Source organism: Amblyomma americanum, chromosome 2 (assembly GCF_052857255.1).
Source record: "Amblyomma americanum isolate KBUSLIRL-KWMA chromosome 2, ASM5285725v1, whole genome shotgun sequence".
NCBI classification, from domain to species: domain Eukaryota; kingdom Metazoa; phylum Arthropoda; class Arachnida; order Ixodida; family Ixodidae; genus Amblyomma; species Amblyomma americanum.
The window spans coordinates 1,634,861-1,651,547 of NC_135498.1; the positions used below are offsets into that span (position 1 = coordinate 1,634,861).

Consider the following 16,687-nt stretch of genomic DNA (forward strand, 5'->3'; position numbering starts at 1 on the left):
ACGGCGAAGAGCGAGTGTCGAGGAGAAGGATATTCGGTCATGGCTGGTTTACCGCGAGCGTTTCAAGCTCCCCTCGAAAGCACTATTGCGTGAAATTAAAATAATTTTCCTTGCAACTTGAACAGGTGGGGACATAAGTAAACGGAGCACGCTATTCCGCCTGAAGTGCAATTACGCCTTCTCTATTGGGAATGAAGAAACATTGTTTGTCCATGGGAAAGTGCACAAAATTAACGTCCATCATGCATGTACCGTAGCTGGCAATTGCAGTTAGAAAGAAACTCGATCGCTAAAGAGGTTCCAGGGCACGCTCCGTTTACATTTGTCCGCACCTCCTAGGGCTGTACTACTACCACGTTTTTTCGATAGTGCTACTCAATACGCGTTCACTCGAAACGCCAGCGCTGTGTCGTTATATCTTCCTCAGTCCTTGTCCTAAGGTGCGCTGTTTTTTTCAAATAACAGCGTGTATCTATAGCTTCCTATGGGAGCGTTTAATATTGTATCAAACCCGCAGACTGGTGAGCTGGGCGGGTCGGTACATGATTGCAGAAAGAAAACCAGCGCTAAAGACGGAGACACAGAACAGGAACACAGGACGACAGTGGACTATCTACTGCATTTATTTCACAAACGATCACATTTATACCCATTCAGTATCAAACCAAGCTTGCGCGCACATGACAGATTTACAAGAAAAGGTAGATTGCAGCATCACTGACAAACATCAGGACCTCAATCATTATACGACACGTTACGTTAAGGAGTTCAAAAATCTATTTTCTTTATCTAATAGACTAACCGTCGTGTCACTTACACACCGATCTGCTTGTGTAACGATAAGGTATGCCTCTAGAATTTCGCGTTGACTCTTAGTTTTACCGCGTCCAAAAATTGAAGCCTTCTTGAAGAGCGGAGTGCATTTGAGCTTCCTGCAATGTTTAGGCAAATTCGCCCCGTCATCTGTGGAAAGCGACCTTTCATGTTCTCTGAGCCGAGTGTTAAGACAGCGGCCAGTCTGCCCAATGTACATATTTCAGCAGGATAAAGGTATGCAGTACACTATCTGGGTTGCACAGGTGGCGTATTTTAATTCATGATTGATTGTGCACTGTGAAATTTAACTTTTCCTATCGTCAATTCTTCTGCACAAACTGGCCAGTTTTCGCGGGGCTGAGAAGACTACATCGACACCGTGCCTACTCGCGTCCTTCTTTATATTGTGTGAAAGTGCGTGCATGTAGGGCATAACCTCACACTTTCTTTTCTCCTTCCTTTCTTCCATCACCTTAGGTTTGGCTTACATTTTTTTAGAAGATTTTCAGACACGCCTTTGATCACATGCTTAGGAATGCATGCTTCTGTTAGTCTTTGCTCTTGCTGCAGACAGCTTGCTTGTACAGTATGGAAGCAGCTTTTTTCTAGCGCGTTACTGAGGCATAAGGTTGCAATAGCCCTTTTGGTGAGTTTCGAGTGGCAGGAGCTGTAAGGAAGGAAAGAGCATTCCACGTGCTTATGATGAAATACTCAGGAAAGGACCGAAGTACTGCCTATATATATATATATATATATATATATATATATATATATATATATATATATATATATATATATATATATATATATATATATATATATATATGTGTGTGTGTGTGTGTGTGTGTGTGTGTGTGTGTGTGTGTGTGTGTGTGTGTGTGTGTGTGTGTGTGTGTGTGTGTGTGTGTGTGTGTGTGTGTGTGTGTGTGTGTGTGTGTGTGTGTGTGTGTGTGTGTGTGTGTGTGTGTGTTCCACACGCTTGCGGGTGCGGCTTCGTCACGCAGTTCTCGAACTGTTGAATATTGAATTCCCTGTCCGGCGGCTTATATCCGCATCTCGCTGTCGCACTTCGGGTTCTCGGTGTCCGAGACTAGCGGCTTATGCTTGTTGGTGTTCTAGTTGGCATTCTTTTCTAAAACGCTTGGGCGACGGCACAAGTGGAGTATTCACAGCCCGCCTCGGCTGCGTTGAAAGAAATGTTTTTAGCACCAGTTCTCAACAAACAACGGAAAAATTGTTTGGAAACCACGGTGAGCTCGAAGCAGAACATGGTGGAAAAAAAGGCTGAACGTGAAGCATAATTTTTCCGAAACATTCCACAAAATTTCATGAAAGCGTCGTCTGCAAAAAAAGAAGCGGTGCGATATGATGCAACAAATCTGCATTAGCAGTATTGATTGCACTTACATTTCGATTTTACACTTTTCGCCTCCTCTTTCGTCTTATAATAATAAGTGGTTTTTGGGGAAAGGAAATGGCGCAGTATCTGTCTCATATATCGTTGGACACCTGAACCGCGCAGTAAGGGAAGGGATAAAGGAGGGAATGAAATAGGAAAGGAAGAAGAGGTGCCGTAGTGGAGGGCTCCGGAATAATTTCGACCACCTGGGGATCTTTAACGTGCACTGACATCGCACAGCACACGGGCGCCTTAGCGTTTTTCCTCCATAAAAACGCAGCCGCCGCGGTCGGGTTCGAACCCGGCCGCGGCGGCTGCGTTTCCGTATTCGAATTAGATTTCACCGTAGCCAGCGTGTCGGATGAGGCTTCTGGAGGCGGACGCCATCTTGAGTTTGTAGGTGGGTAGGTCGGAGACTTATTTTTACCGGTGGGCGCCCGCAGGTTCTTTCGTTTTCTTTATTGCGACAGTATGCCTGCTGGCATAAAGCATTATTTACAAATATAGGTACACACTGGACTCTCGAAGGAAGTCCAGTAACGTCTGGTGGTGCGGTCCAAAAATCCATTCTTCTACATCCGGTGGACGGCCTGGGGCGGTCCACAACGGAACAGGTGTCTCTGCCGGATAGCACGCGACGAGGGGCAGGTCCAAAGCAAGTGTTCAGTGTCCTCCTCGCAGGCATAAGATATTATTTACAAATATAGGTACACACTGGACTCTCGAAGGAAGTCCAGTAACGTCCAGTGGCGCTGTCCAAAAATCCATTCTACATCCGGTGGACGGCCTGGGGGCGGTCCACAACGGAACAGGTGTCTCTGCCGGATAGCACGCGAAGAGGGGCAGGTCCAAAACAAGTGTTCAGTGTCCTCCTCGCAGGCATAAGATATTATTTAAAAATATAGGTACACACTGGACTCTCGAAGGAAGTCCAGTAACGTCCGGTGGTGCGGTCCAAAAATCCATTCTTCTACATCCGGTGGACGGCCTGGGGCGGTCCACAACGGAACAGGTGTCTCTGCCGGATAGCACGCGAAGAGGGGCAGGTCCAAAACAAGTGTTCAGTGTCCTCCTCGCAGGCATAAGATATTATTTAAAAATATAGGTACACACTGGACTCTCGAAGGAAGTCCAGTAACGTCTGGTGGTGCGGTCCAAAAATCCATTCTTCTACATCCGGTGGACGGCCTGGGGCGGTCCACAACGGAACAGGTGTCTCTGCCGGATAGCACGCGAAGAGGGGCAGGTCCAAAGCAAGTGTTCAGTGTCCTCCTCGCAGGCATAAGATATTATTTACAAATATAGGTACACACTGGACTCTCGAAGGAAGTCCAGTAACGTCCAGTGGCGCTGTCCAAAAATCCATTCTACATCCGGTGGACGGCCTGGGGGCGGTCCACAACGGAACAGGTGTCTGCCGGATAGCACGCGAAGAGGGGCAGGTCCAAAGCAAGTGTTCAGTGTCCTCCTCGCAGGCATAAGATATTATTTACAAATATAGGTACACACTGGACTCTCGAAGGAAGTCCAGTAACGTCCAGTGGCGCTGTCCAAAAATCCATTCTACATCCGGTGGACGGCCTGGGGCGGTCCACAACGGAACAGGTGTCTCTGCCGGATAGCACGCGAAGAGGGGCAGGTCCAAAGCAAGTGTTCAGTGTCCTCCTCGCAGGCATAAGATATTATTTACAAATATAGGTACACACTGGACTCTCGAAGGAAGTCCAGTAACGTCCAGTGGCGCTGTCCAAAAATCCATTCTACATCCGGTGGACGGCCTGGGGCGGTCCACAACGGAACAGGTGTCTCTGCCGGATAGCACGCGAAGAGGGGCAGGTCCAAAGCAAGTGTTCAGTGTCCTCCTCGCAGGCATAAGATATTATTTAAAAATATAGGTACACACTGGACTCTCGAAGGAAGTCCAGTAACGTCTGGTGGTGCGGTCCAAAAATCCATTCTTCTACATCCGGTGGACGGCCTGGGGCGGTCCACAACGGAACAGGTGTCTCTGCCGGATAGCACGCGACGAGGGGCAGGTCCAAAGCAAGTGTTCAGTGTCCTCCTCGCAGGCATAAGATATTATTTACAAATATAGGTACACACTGGACTCTCGAAGGAAGTCCAGTAACGTCCAGTGGCGCTGTCCAAAAATCCATTCTACATCCGGTGGACGGCCTGGGGGCGGTCCACAACGGAACAGGTGTCTCTGCCGGATAGCACGCGAAGAGGGGCAGGTCCAAAACAAGTGTTCAGTGTCCTCCTCGCAGGCATAAGATATTATTTAAAAATATAGGTACACACTGGACTCTCGAAGGAAGTCCAGTAACGTCCGGTGGTGCGGTCCAAAAATCCATTCTTCTACATCCGGTGGACGGCCTGGGGCGGTCCACAACGGAACAGGTGTCTCTGCCGGATAGCACGCGAAGAGGGGCAGGTCCAAAACAAGTGTTCAGTGTCCTCCTCGCAGGCATAAGATATTATTTAAAAATATAGGTACACACTGGACTCTCGAAGGAAGTCCAGTAACGTCTGGTGGTGCGGTCCAAAAATCCATTCTTCTACATCTGGTGGACGGCCTGGGGCGGTCCACAACGGAACAGGTGTCTCTGCCGGATAGCACGCGAAGAGGGGCAGGTCCAAAGCAAGTGTTCAGTGTCCTCCTCGCAGGCATAAGATATTATTTACAAATATAGGTACACACTGGACTCTCGAAGGAAGTCCAGTAACGTCCAGTGGCGCTGTCCAAAAATCCATTCTTCTACATCCGGTGGACGGCCTGGGGCGGTCCACAACGGAACAGGTGTCTCTGCCGGATAGCACGCCAAGAGGGGCAGGTCCAAAGCAAGTGTTCAGTGTCCTCCTCGCAGGCATAAGATATTATTTACAAATATAGGTACACACTGGACTCTCGAAGGAAGTCCAGTAACGTCCAGTGGCGCTGTCCAAAAATCCATTCTACATCCGGTGGACGGCCTGGGGGCGGTCCACAACGGAACAGGTGTCTCTGCCGGATAGCACGCGAAGAGGGGCAGGTCCAAAACAAGTGTTCAGTGTCCTCCTCGCAGGCATAAGATATTATTTAAAAATATAGGTACACACTGGACTCTCGAAGGAAGTCCAGTAACGTCCGGTGGTGCGGTCCAAAAATCCATTCTTCTACATCCGGTGGACGGCCTGGGGCGGTCCACAACGGAACAGGTGTCTCTGCCGGATAGCACGCGAAGAGGGGCAGGTCCAAAGCAAGTGTTCAGTGTCCTCCTCGCAGGCATAAGACATTATTTACAAATATAGGTACACACTGGACTCTCGAAGGAAGTCCAGTAACGTCCAGTGGCGCTGTCCAAAAATCCATTCTACATCCGGTGGACGGCCTGGGGGCGGTCCACAACGGAACAGGTGTCTCTGCCGGATAGCACGCGAAGAGGGGCAGGTCCAAAACAAGTGTTCAGTGTCCTCCTCGCAGGCATAAGATATTATTTAAAAATATAGGTACACACTGGACTCTCGAAGGAAGTCCAGTAACGTCCGGTGGTGCGGTCCAAAAATCCATTCTTCTACATCCGGTGGACGGCCTGGGGCGGTCCACAACGGAACAGGTGTCTCTGCCGGATAGCACGCGAAGAGGGGCAGGTCCAAAGCAAGTGTTCAGTGTCCTCCTCGCAGGCATAAGATATTATTTACAAATATAGGTACACACTGGACTCTCGAAGGAAGTCCAGTAACGTCCAGTGGCGCTGTCCAAAAATCCATTCTTCTACATCCGGTGGACGGCCTGGGGCGGTCCACAACGGAACAGGTGTCTCTGCCGGATAGCGCGCCAAGAGGGGCAGGTCCAAAGCAAGTGTTCAGTGTCCTCCTCGCAGGCATAAGATATTATTTACAAATATAGGTACACACTGGACTCTCGAAGGAAGTCCAGTAACGTCCAGTGGCGCTGTCCAAAAATCCATTCTACATCCGGTGGACGGCCTGGGGGCGGTCCACAACGGAACAGGTGTCTCTGCCGGATAGCACGCGAAGAGGGGCAGGTCCAAAACAAGTGTTCAGTGTCCTCCTCGCAGGCATAAGATATTATTTAAAAATATAGGTACACACTGGACTCTCGAAGGAAGTCCAGTAACGTCCGGTGGTGCGGTCCAAAAATCCATTCTTCTACATCCGGTGGACGGCCTGGGGCGGTCCACAACGGAACAGGTGTCTCTGCCGGATAGCACGCGAAGAGGGGCAGGTCCAAAGCAAGTGTTCAGTGTCCTCCTCGCAGGCATAAGACATTATTTACAAATATAGGTACACACTGGACTCTCGAAGGAAGTCCAGTAACGTCCAGTGGCGCTGTCCAAAAATCCATTCTACATCCGGTGGACGGCCTGGGGGCGGTCCACAACGGAACAGGTGTCTCTGCCGGATAGCACGCGAAGAGGGGCAGGTCCAAAACAAGTGTTCAGTGTCCTCCTCGCAGGCATAAGATATTATTTAAAAATATAGGTACACACTGGACTCTCGAAGGAAGTCCAGTAACGTCCGGTGGTGCGGTCCAAAAATCCATTCTTCTACATCCGGTGGACGGCCTGGGGGCGGTCCACAACGGAACAGGTGTCTCTGCCGGATAGCACGCGAAGAGGGGCAGGTCCAAAGCAAGTGTTCAGTGTCCTCCTCGCAGGCATAAGATATTATTTAAAAATATAGGTACACACTGGACTCTCGAAGGAAGTCCAGTAACGTCCGGTGGTGCGGTCCAAAAATCCATTCTTCTACATCCGGTGGACGGCCTGGGGCGGTCCACAACGGAACAGGTGTCTCTGCCGGATAGCACGCGAAGAGGGGCAGGTCCAAAGCAAGTGTTCAGTGTCCTCCTCGCAGGCATAAGATATTATTTACAAATATAGGTACACACTGGACTCTCGAAGGAAGTCCAGTAACGTCCAGTGGCGCTGTCCAAAAATCCATTCTACATCCGGTGGACGGCCTGGGGCGGTCCACAACGGAACAGGTGTCTCTGCCGGATAGCACGCGAAGAGGGGCAGGTCCAAAGCAAGTGTTCAGTGTCCGCCTCGCAGGCATAAGATATTATTTACAAATATAGGTACACACTGGACTCTCGAAGGAAGTCCAGTAACGTGCGGTGGTGCGGTCCAGAAATCCATTCTTCTACATCCGGTGGACGGCCTGGGGGCGGTCCACAACGGAACAGGTGTTTCTGCCGGGTAGCACGCGAAGAGGGACAGGTCCAAAGCAAGTGTTCAGTGTTCTCCTCGCAGGCATAAGGTATTATTTACAAATATAGATACACACTGGACTCCCGAAGGAAGTCCAGTAACATCCGGTGGTGCGGTCCAAAAATTCATTCTTCTAGATCCGGTGGACGGCCTGGGGGCGGTCCACACCAGAAAAGGTGTTTCTCCGGATAGCACGCGAAGAGGAGCAAGTCCAAAGCAAGTGTTTAATGTCCGCCTCGCAGGCAGGTGCGGGACAGAAGGGGCAGGATACTGTGCCGGCCACGACCAGGTTACCGCTGGGGCGACACGGGGGCGTAACGTTCGGGGCAAGACCTCTTCCCAGCGCCAGGGAGGTCGGTGCCACACGGTGGGAGAAGTTCTCGCTTGGCGCGCAGCTTTTACCCGTGCGCCTAATTATCGCATGGAGTTGTTTTGTTGTGAACGGGGCACCGGTCGGTCTACTGGCGACGAAAGAGTGCTTTCTTTCGTTTATACCGTAGCATGTTCTAAGGCGCGTGGAAATCATACGAACATACAAGGCCGCGTTCCCAGCATTTAGGATTTACATGACACTACTTCTAATTATGATACACCTAAATGGTCCGCGTAGAGAGAAGAATGCTAAGTTGTCATTCTCGAATGGTGACGTTAGTACTCTTTATGATGCACGGAGTTTAACGTCCCAAAGGGAATCAGGCTTTGATGGACGCCGTAATGAAGGGCTCAAGATAATTTCGACCACCTGGAGTTTTTTAACGTGCACTGACATCGCACAGCACACGGGCCTCTAGCATTTCGCCCCCCTCGCGATTCGACGACCGCCGATGCCGGGATCGAACCCGCGTCTTTCGGGCCAGCACGGCGGCTGACGTTAGTAAGGTTAGTGTAATAGTATGGGCAACGTGAGCATGTTGAACTCTTTTCCTTGCATGATGTGCACCATTCAAGGAAAAGAGCTACTTGTCGCTTCATGAATCTAATTATTTGCAATAAAACGGCAGCGGGCAGGCATTGCCGAAATTGAAGCGTGTCCTCGCATGAAAATGGCGGGCAGAGGATGCCATAAGACACCCGAAAACAAGTGTGAGCCCTGCTAGCGGCGTTCACCGCTCGTAGTTTTGAGGCGAGGGGTATTTTTCGTTTCGAGCCGCTTCATCTTTTATCCACCATCGCTGCTTGCCAGCCGATTTATTATGGGCTGCAAACTAACAGAAACTGTCGGGTAAAGACTGTAGCGAGATATCGGCGGTTAAGCTGATTAAATGCAGCGCTATCTGGCAACGTACTGCGCGCGTTAGCAGACACCTGCTCGGTCGAAACTATGCCAGTGCTTCACTTGTATTCCTGAAGTATGATCACGTCGGCCAGTGCAGACTGCCACACGGTGGCGCGTTTATTCGGCGTATCCTGTAAAAATCAACAACTGCAAAGTTTCCTGCTTACCACGAATCAACACAATACACAGTGCTAGAGGATTTTATTTTCCCAGGATACGCCGTACGTCGTTAACTCGAGCCCGCTCACTTCGACCGCAATTATTAAGTTCAAAGCACCAACCACTCTTATGATTCCAAGAAACTAAAAAGGCGCCAACAAACCTCCAAAACTCGCGCTCAAGGTGTCCCCGCCCCACCGCTCCCCTTTTGCCTGCCGCGAGCCCGCTAGCGACTGCAGTGCCACCTCGTTTGTTTGCAAACATGCATAGCGAATAATAAAAACGATGTCGAACAGGTGATTTTAGGAAAGTATGGTTAGAAAGCTCTTGGTTTTTAGGGAGAGCCAGTGTTCCCGCGCGGCTCTTGTTGGATTGGGGGTGTGCTCGCACATTTCCATACATGTAGTAGAGGGTTGGGGGCTGTGCAAAAGAGAAGTTTTGGAGGCGTGCCGGTGGGGTAACTGTCAAGTCAGTTTTGGGGCGGCGGAAAAGTGCCTTTCTGTAGGTGCCGATACCGGACAGCTTCCTCTCTTAATAGTGTGCGGGAAGGTAGAGGGCGCATGCGGCGCCCCCGTGCATATTCTAGGTAGGAAAAATTCGCTATGGACGCACGCCTCAGAGGTGGCCTATTACTCGCCCAACGGAGACACCAAAACCCTCTGAAGCTGGAGGATTTTGGTTGATCCAAAATCCAACTGCGTTTCTTTTTATGCCTCTCTTCAGATGGATTCTAGCGTACACACAACCGATTTACGTTATTCCTGACTTAATTTGATATTGCGTCGTAAGGCAATTTTTTTCTTCATTTTTTTTGCTACATAAGCAGTGAATAAATCGTGATGTTATTCACGCCAGGCGAAAAGCCCAGAGTCTGAGAAAATCTTAAAAATAAAATCCAATATCAAAGGAAGTTCTAGTCACTCCGTTGCAATCAGTAATACGAAACCAAAAATAAAAGTCGCCAAAGCGAGCTATTTTTCTTGCAAACTTACGAGCTTCCTCAAATCGTATGCGCGGAATTTCAGGCAATAGCTAAGCCCCCCCCCCCCCCCCCCCAATAAAAAAAAATCAGAATACGAAGGTAATGAGTCCTGGCGAAAGCAAATCCAGAGTCAACTGGCTGAATAATTACTTTCAGTCACTGCTGACGACGGAGACTAGCTACCGCACCCATAAGTTCCCAACATGCGCCCTGTTCAGTGGGAGAGGCTGTCGTCTCGGTAGAATTGGATACCAAAGAGGCCCCGGCAACGTACCCAACACATTTTTAACAAAATATCCAGAATTGGTTGCGAAACACCTATTCCTCATATTGAACAAATCTGTATCCTCATCTTCGCTCGCAGCATATTGAAAACTTCCAAGAATAATTCCTATCCACAAATCTGGAGATGCAGATCAAGACTGTAAATTTAGGCCCATTTTACTAACAAGTACCGCATGTAAACTACGGGAACACATTATACTGAAACATATGACAACCTTCCTCGAAAGTGAACAAATTATATCGCCGTTTCAGCACTGATTTCGCTAAAAACTCTAGGCTTATCTAAATCATTCGATCGTGTATAACATGACAAACTAAATCTAAAGTTGGAATCTATACTAAGCAAGAACCATTCATTGACTGTATCAAAAGCTACTTAACTAATCGATCACAGTTTGTTGAATTTAACCATGAAAAGTACACCATAGCTGAAGTCAAGTTCGATGAACCTCGGAGCGGCGTTCCCGCGCCTATTTCATTCGTAATCTTCATCAGTTATTAACCTGCTAGCATATCTGTTTATATGAGGCTTTTTGCTGATGATTCAGTACTGGACCATGAAATTAATTTGCCAGACCAAGTAACACTTAACAATGCATTGGAATCGGTATCTGAATGGCAAAGTGGCAAATGAGTCTTCAGTAGAAAAACCAGCCCTCTTAAGAATTACCAGGAAACATAATGTATCAGCGTTTTCATACATACTAAACAATATCACGCCTCCCGCAGTTTCAGAGCACAAATGCTTCGGTTTAATTACATCAACTGTTCTTAATTGAGACTTTCACGTGAACTTCATCACGTAAGCAGCACTGAAATGACTTTTCTTTCTCAGGAGGCGTCTCCAAGACGCGGCATCAGATATTAAGTTACTTTCGTATAATACTTTTGCCAGATACGTACTTGAATATGTGAATTTAGCCGGATTCCGTTTACAGATAAACTGATAAAGAAACAGGAGGAAGTTCAATGGAAAGCTGTAACATTTATATATAACAAATACAGACAAACTGACTCATCCACAAAACTAATAAACAACGTTTGAATAATCACATTAAAAACCGTGCCTGGCTTGCACGGCAGACACTAGTTCCTAACAACTCATCAACTAATTCGCAGCATGCTGAACATAGATTCGGGGAAACTGTCCGCAGGGGAAACTTCATACACCGACGAATCCCTTTCTTCCGTGTAGCGAGGGCGCGGTGCGAAAACGCAGAGTCACTACTCTTGTGCTAAATAAAGAAGCAGAAAGTGCTCTCTTTCGGAGCACTTGATGCAAGCTTCTGCCGTGCAGTGAGCAGCGTATGCCAAGTGGCGTTCTTCTGAGAATTCTCACCTTTCTTTCATCTTTATTCGTGTGCAGAGTTCTCCGCCCTGCTGACGGGTCGGGGCTCGTACCCCACCGTGGCCACCGCGGTTGCGGCCGTTGGGTACCTGACCTACGTCAAGAAGGACCTGCACATCGGAGTCTACCACAACAGGTACGGCGCGCGTTAGCGGGAAGAGGTGCTCCCCTGTGGGCATCGCGCGGTCACTGCGTGAGTTTGAGTGCAGAAAGCCTGCAGGATGTTTACCACCGTATAACGAGAGGATCAGCGACAACTGTTTGCCCTGGTGAACATAATACTGTTTGTTTATTAGTGTTTGCCTTCTCTGGTAGAATGTGCGCGTGGCGTCACTCGTGTTGTCACTGTGTTCGGACCACTCAGCGTGTCATTTTGCCATGGCGCATCGCACTTAAGTCAGGCGCGACGTCACCGCATGCTGACCAATCAGTGTGGCGCGGTGCACGTGCTTACCCATCCCTCTTCCTTTCCTCTCCTCCTTCGTGTGACGCCAACGACGCCGCAGAACCGGGAAGTAGCAGCTAGCATGTTGGAAGATGTGTTCTCAGGAGACACACACAGAGGTTATCGAGTCTCTCTGGAAGCTCATTTGGGGCCTGTCTTCTGCGGTTGCTCTATCCCTTGGCGCTTCTATGCTCGGACATAGCAATGGGAATGTTTGCTCTGACGTTCAAAATTTTCTTCTAGAAACAAAACGCCTACCATCATAAGCTTTCGTACTGCCCTTTAACCCTTATTTGGGTATTTTCTTTTTGCTATTCCTGCATGTTTCTTTTTCCTCTTTCTTTCTTGTACTCACTCCCTTGCATACATTTAAGCTTGTTAGACCCCCAAACCACCCTCAACCACCGCTGTCACGAAAACTGAGTTGTCCAATTTTCCAGGTCATCCTATGTTTGCCGCATGCAATGGGCGATACAAGTAGTCACCGCCTGGTTATGGCCAATTCCCCTTATGGGTATGTGCCATTTCGGGAGGGAAAGAACAACAACGACGACCGTGCTTGTCGCTCGCCGACTGTCCCTGGCCTGTTGAACCGGCTAGGACGCCTCGGCTGTGAGATTGCAGCTGTAACATTGTGGTGCCGGGTAACGATCAGAGCTACAAATGGCACAGCTGCAGCTGGAGCCTCGCCGGAGCCTTCGCCTTGCCGGCCTGGAACCGTTGACCGGCATCATCGCAAGCATCGGCCCAATATTGCAAACTGATGGTCATTTGTAGAACCGTTCTTTGCTAATGGATTTTCAATATTGGCCGATATCCTGTGCGATTTCCACAGTAGCCTTAGTGGATACGGGTGCAACTATCTCTATTATGAGAACCTGCTATAGGCCGCAAAGTTATGTTACTTTGGGACCGCAGTGTTAACTTCAAGGCGCGGGCGATGAGTTGTTGTGCCCTCCGGGGATATGCAGTGCTGTGGTGCACCTCGGCGGAGTTTGCAGTGCTTCCGGGATGTACGCGTGATGTTATCCTAGGTACTGACTTTTTGCGAATGTGTGGCGCAACTGTCGACTGTCGCTCTGGGGAACTCTGTGTTGACGGTTCCCCTCCGTCTGAACTCTTAGAGGAGCCGCCAGCTCGAGAAGATGTGTTTTGCGTTTGTGAGGGTACCAGTGTGCCTCCGCTATCTATAATGTGCATCCCAGTTTCATGCTCCAGCCGTGCTTCCCATACCTTTGAGGCCACAGTGGTGCCTCTGTATTCTAGCTGCGCCAAGAAACTCAGTCTTGTTCCGCATTGCCTGGTGTCGGTGTTCCAGGGCAGGGCACAATTGTGGGCCATCAAGTATTCTTCGCAGCCTGTGGATTTGCATGTTCACAAGAAGATCGCCACGTGTAACCAAGGTCGTCCTACTTCGGTGGCTTTGGTTGCTGATGCACCACACAAATTTGCTGCTGCTACATACTCTGACTGACAACTGCGTCGGATGATTAACAAATCACTGAGCAGTGCCAAGCGTGATGCCTTGGAAGCCTTGCTAGTCAAATACTCCCCCATCTTTGACTCTTCGGAGCGCAGTGGTTCACGTATGTAGCGTTCCCATGTCACGTACCCGACGGCATCCGATTGACACCGGACACTCATAACCCATTCGACAGTAGCCCTATAGAGTGTCACCACCAGAACGTCAGCTCATCAATGAATAAGTTCGGGATATGTTGCAAAAGGGTGTCATACAAGAGTCGTGCAGTCCTTGGGCCGCCCCTGTCATTCTGGGCAAAACGAAAGATGGCACATGGCGCTTTTGCGTGCACTATTGCGCCTGAATGCTGTAACAAAGAATGACATGCACCCACTTCCCCGGATTGATGATGCCATAGACTGCCTGTTCTCTGCATCGTACTCATCATCCGCCGATCTAAGGTCGGGCTATTGGCAGATCCCTCTGCACCCTGAGGACAAAGAGAAAACTGCTTTTACCACACCGGACCGTCCTTTCGAATTTAACGTAATACTTTTTGGACTCTGCAATGCTCCTGCAACTTTCGAGAGATTTATGGACGCGATCCTAAGGGGCTTGAAATGGCATATTTGTATGTGCTACCTCGGTGATGTGATTTTTGGCCGGACATTCAGTGAGCACAACGACCGCCTCAGCATTGTACTTGACTGCCTGACACGTGCTGGTCTGGTGCTTAATTCGAAAAAAATGTCGCTTCAGTGAACGCCAGACATTGGTGCTCGGGCTCCTCGTCGACCGTGAAGGTGTCCGGTCTGACTCCTAAAATACCGCGGCCGTTGCATCGTTTCTAACACCTCAGACTACAAAAGAACTTGGAAGCTTCGGACTTTTTTTTTCTATTTTCGCCGCTTGGTTCCCTGTTTTGCTGACATCGCTGGCCCCTCTAACAGTCCTTCTGCACGCTCCCTACGAGTGGAGTGGAATCTGAGTGCGATTCTTCTTTTCACCAGGTTAAGTTTCTCCTCACATCGCATCAATTTCTACGCCATATCAGTCCTTCTGCCCCAACAGAAGTGCGTAGGTATGCCAGTGGTGCGACCACTGATGCCGTGCTGATTCAACGTTAAGGCGACAAGGAACACGTCATTGCTTACGCCAGTCGCTCCTTAAGCAAATCTCAACGTAACTATGCCATTACTGAACAGGAGTGCCTCTTGGTAGTTTTTGCCGTTCAGCGGTTTCGCTGCTACCTATGTGAACGACCTTTCAGTGTGGTTACCGACCACGAATCCGTCTGTAGGCTTATCAACCTCCGTGACCCATCTGGCCGTCTTGCACGGTGGGTAATCCTTTCGCAAGAGTTTGATTGCACCGTCTCGGACAAGAGTGGATGCCGACACGCTGACACGGACTGCGTCTCCCGGTGGTCGCTTTCCACGACTTTGACCACTACATCGCTTCCGTAGAATCCACGATGCCCGTACATTCCACGAGGTGCAGCGGAAGGACCAGCACCTCGAGCCATTCTTTACCGCTGCGGAGGCCCCCTACAATTTCCTGTACATTCTGTGTACGAGATGGTCTTCTGTACAAGAAGGTCTGTTCTGCTACTGGTCTCCGCTTCCTTCTGGTGGTGCCTGACAGCCTACTCTCCTCTCTTTCGCATGTCATGCATGACGAGCCCACTTCGGTACACCTGACCGCATCCACGGATGCGTGATACCACTGAGAAGCATGTGGCTAGCTGTGTACAGAGTGCGAGTCACAAACGCCCCACCGGTATTCCTCCTGGTCTTTTCCACCCTGTGACGCCCCCCAGATCTCCTTTTGAGAAGATCGGAGCAGTCCCCTTGGGTCCTTTTCCCGCTGGAATGTCGCCTGTACAGATTACGACACTCGTTACTATGAGACAGCTGCTCACCCCTCAGCATATCAAGTCTTTCTGCTGCATTCTGTGATCCTACGCCATGGGCCCCGTGATCAGCGACCGTGGCCGCCAGTTCGACCGTGCTCCCCGCCCACCGATTTTCCCTGGCCTGTTGAAACGGCTATCACGCCTCGGCTGTGAGATTGCAGCCGTAACAATATTCTGTGTGCAACTTGTGGTTAAACTGCATTTGACAGTCAGCTCTGTGTGGTCGTCGCCCCTTTCCGAGATTGTCCCTTGTCCTTTATTGGGGCTATAAGATTTAAAAAGACTCCAGACCTGTACGGTGCCACCGGTGCCCAAGTTATCCAGATTGCTAATTGCATTGCTGTGCTTGCTTTTGGTGCATTCGTCTTATTTTTTGGCAATGTGCAATTTTCTTTTTCTCTGCTCACTTTTTACTGCCACATTTATTTAGAACCTGCTAATTCCGCTCTATATTATATTTCCTTATATTAGTTGCATTGCGCTAACTTGTTTGGTTTATTGGGCTAACGTCCCAAATTGACTCAGGCTACGAGGGACGCCGTAGTGGAGGGCTCCGGATAATTTCAACCACATGAGGATCTTTAACATGCATGGCCATCGCAGAGTACACGAGCCTTTAGCATTTCGCCTCCATAGTAATGCGACGGCCGCGGTCGGGATCCAACCTGCTTCTTTCGGGCCAGCAGCCAAGCGCCTTGATCGCTGGGGGGAGGCACATTCCGAAGCACGAGTCGTGCGCACCACGTGACCCTTACTGCTGGGGCTGTCTTTTTTGTTTGTTTCTACTTTTATTTTCGAGCAGGCAGTGCCATTTCTTGCAAAGGTTTCCAAATTGTCGTAGCGGATGGTGGACCGGATTTTGTCGCAAAGGGAAGTGGTCGGCGCACTCGCATTAAGTTCCAAGGCCGTACTGGATCGGGCCGGTTTCAAGCCTTTCTTATCACTCTCCTGTCGCTAGTTTGGCTTCGTTATTTTTCTTTTTCTTTTTTTTGGTAGAACTGATCTTTACTGCTTTAGCCTATATTGGAATTACACAACGAGCTTGCTGCTGTTCGTGTCGTCATCCAGTATGCAAGCTCCTAATTTATAGTTGTCGCCAGGCACATAGCAAGAAATGTTTTTCGGGAGGGGCCCAAGGTAACTTTTGTATCTAGCAGGGTGGGGGGTGGCGCGAAGCGGATGCTGGGCGGTACAGCTTTCAATTAGAGTATTGCAAAGAGATTCGGGAGGGAGGGTTGAGATGGTATCGAGAGGGGCCTCCTCATTCTCCCCTTGAGATACGTGCCTGATATATGCAAATGTACAGGGTTGGTCGAAAGTTTCAAGGCCACAGGGTCTGCTTTTCATCGCTACATCTGGCACTTAATATGCCGATAAAGCTATC

The 16,687-nt window shown here is 49.4% G+C and overlaps 1 protein-coding gene across 6 annotated transcripts in view; it reads left to right on the forward strand.

The window, feature by feature from the left end:
- The window catches only part of sog (chordin short gastrulation), a 362,751-nt gene that overhangs the window by 279,444 nt on the left and 66,620 nt on the right, over positions 1 to 16,687 (forward strand). For all 6 annotated transcript variants that reach the window (XM_077652791.1, XM_077652790.1, XM_077652794.1 and 3 more), the window contains one exon: positions 11,500 to 11,617. In XM_077652791.1, the coding sequence (XP_077508917.1) occupies positions 11,500 to 11,617 (118 nt within the window). The remainder of the gene's footprint in view (positions 1 to 11,499; positions 11,618 to 16,687) is intronic.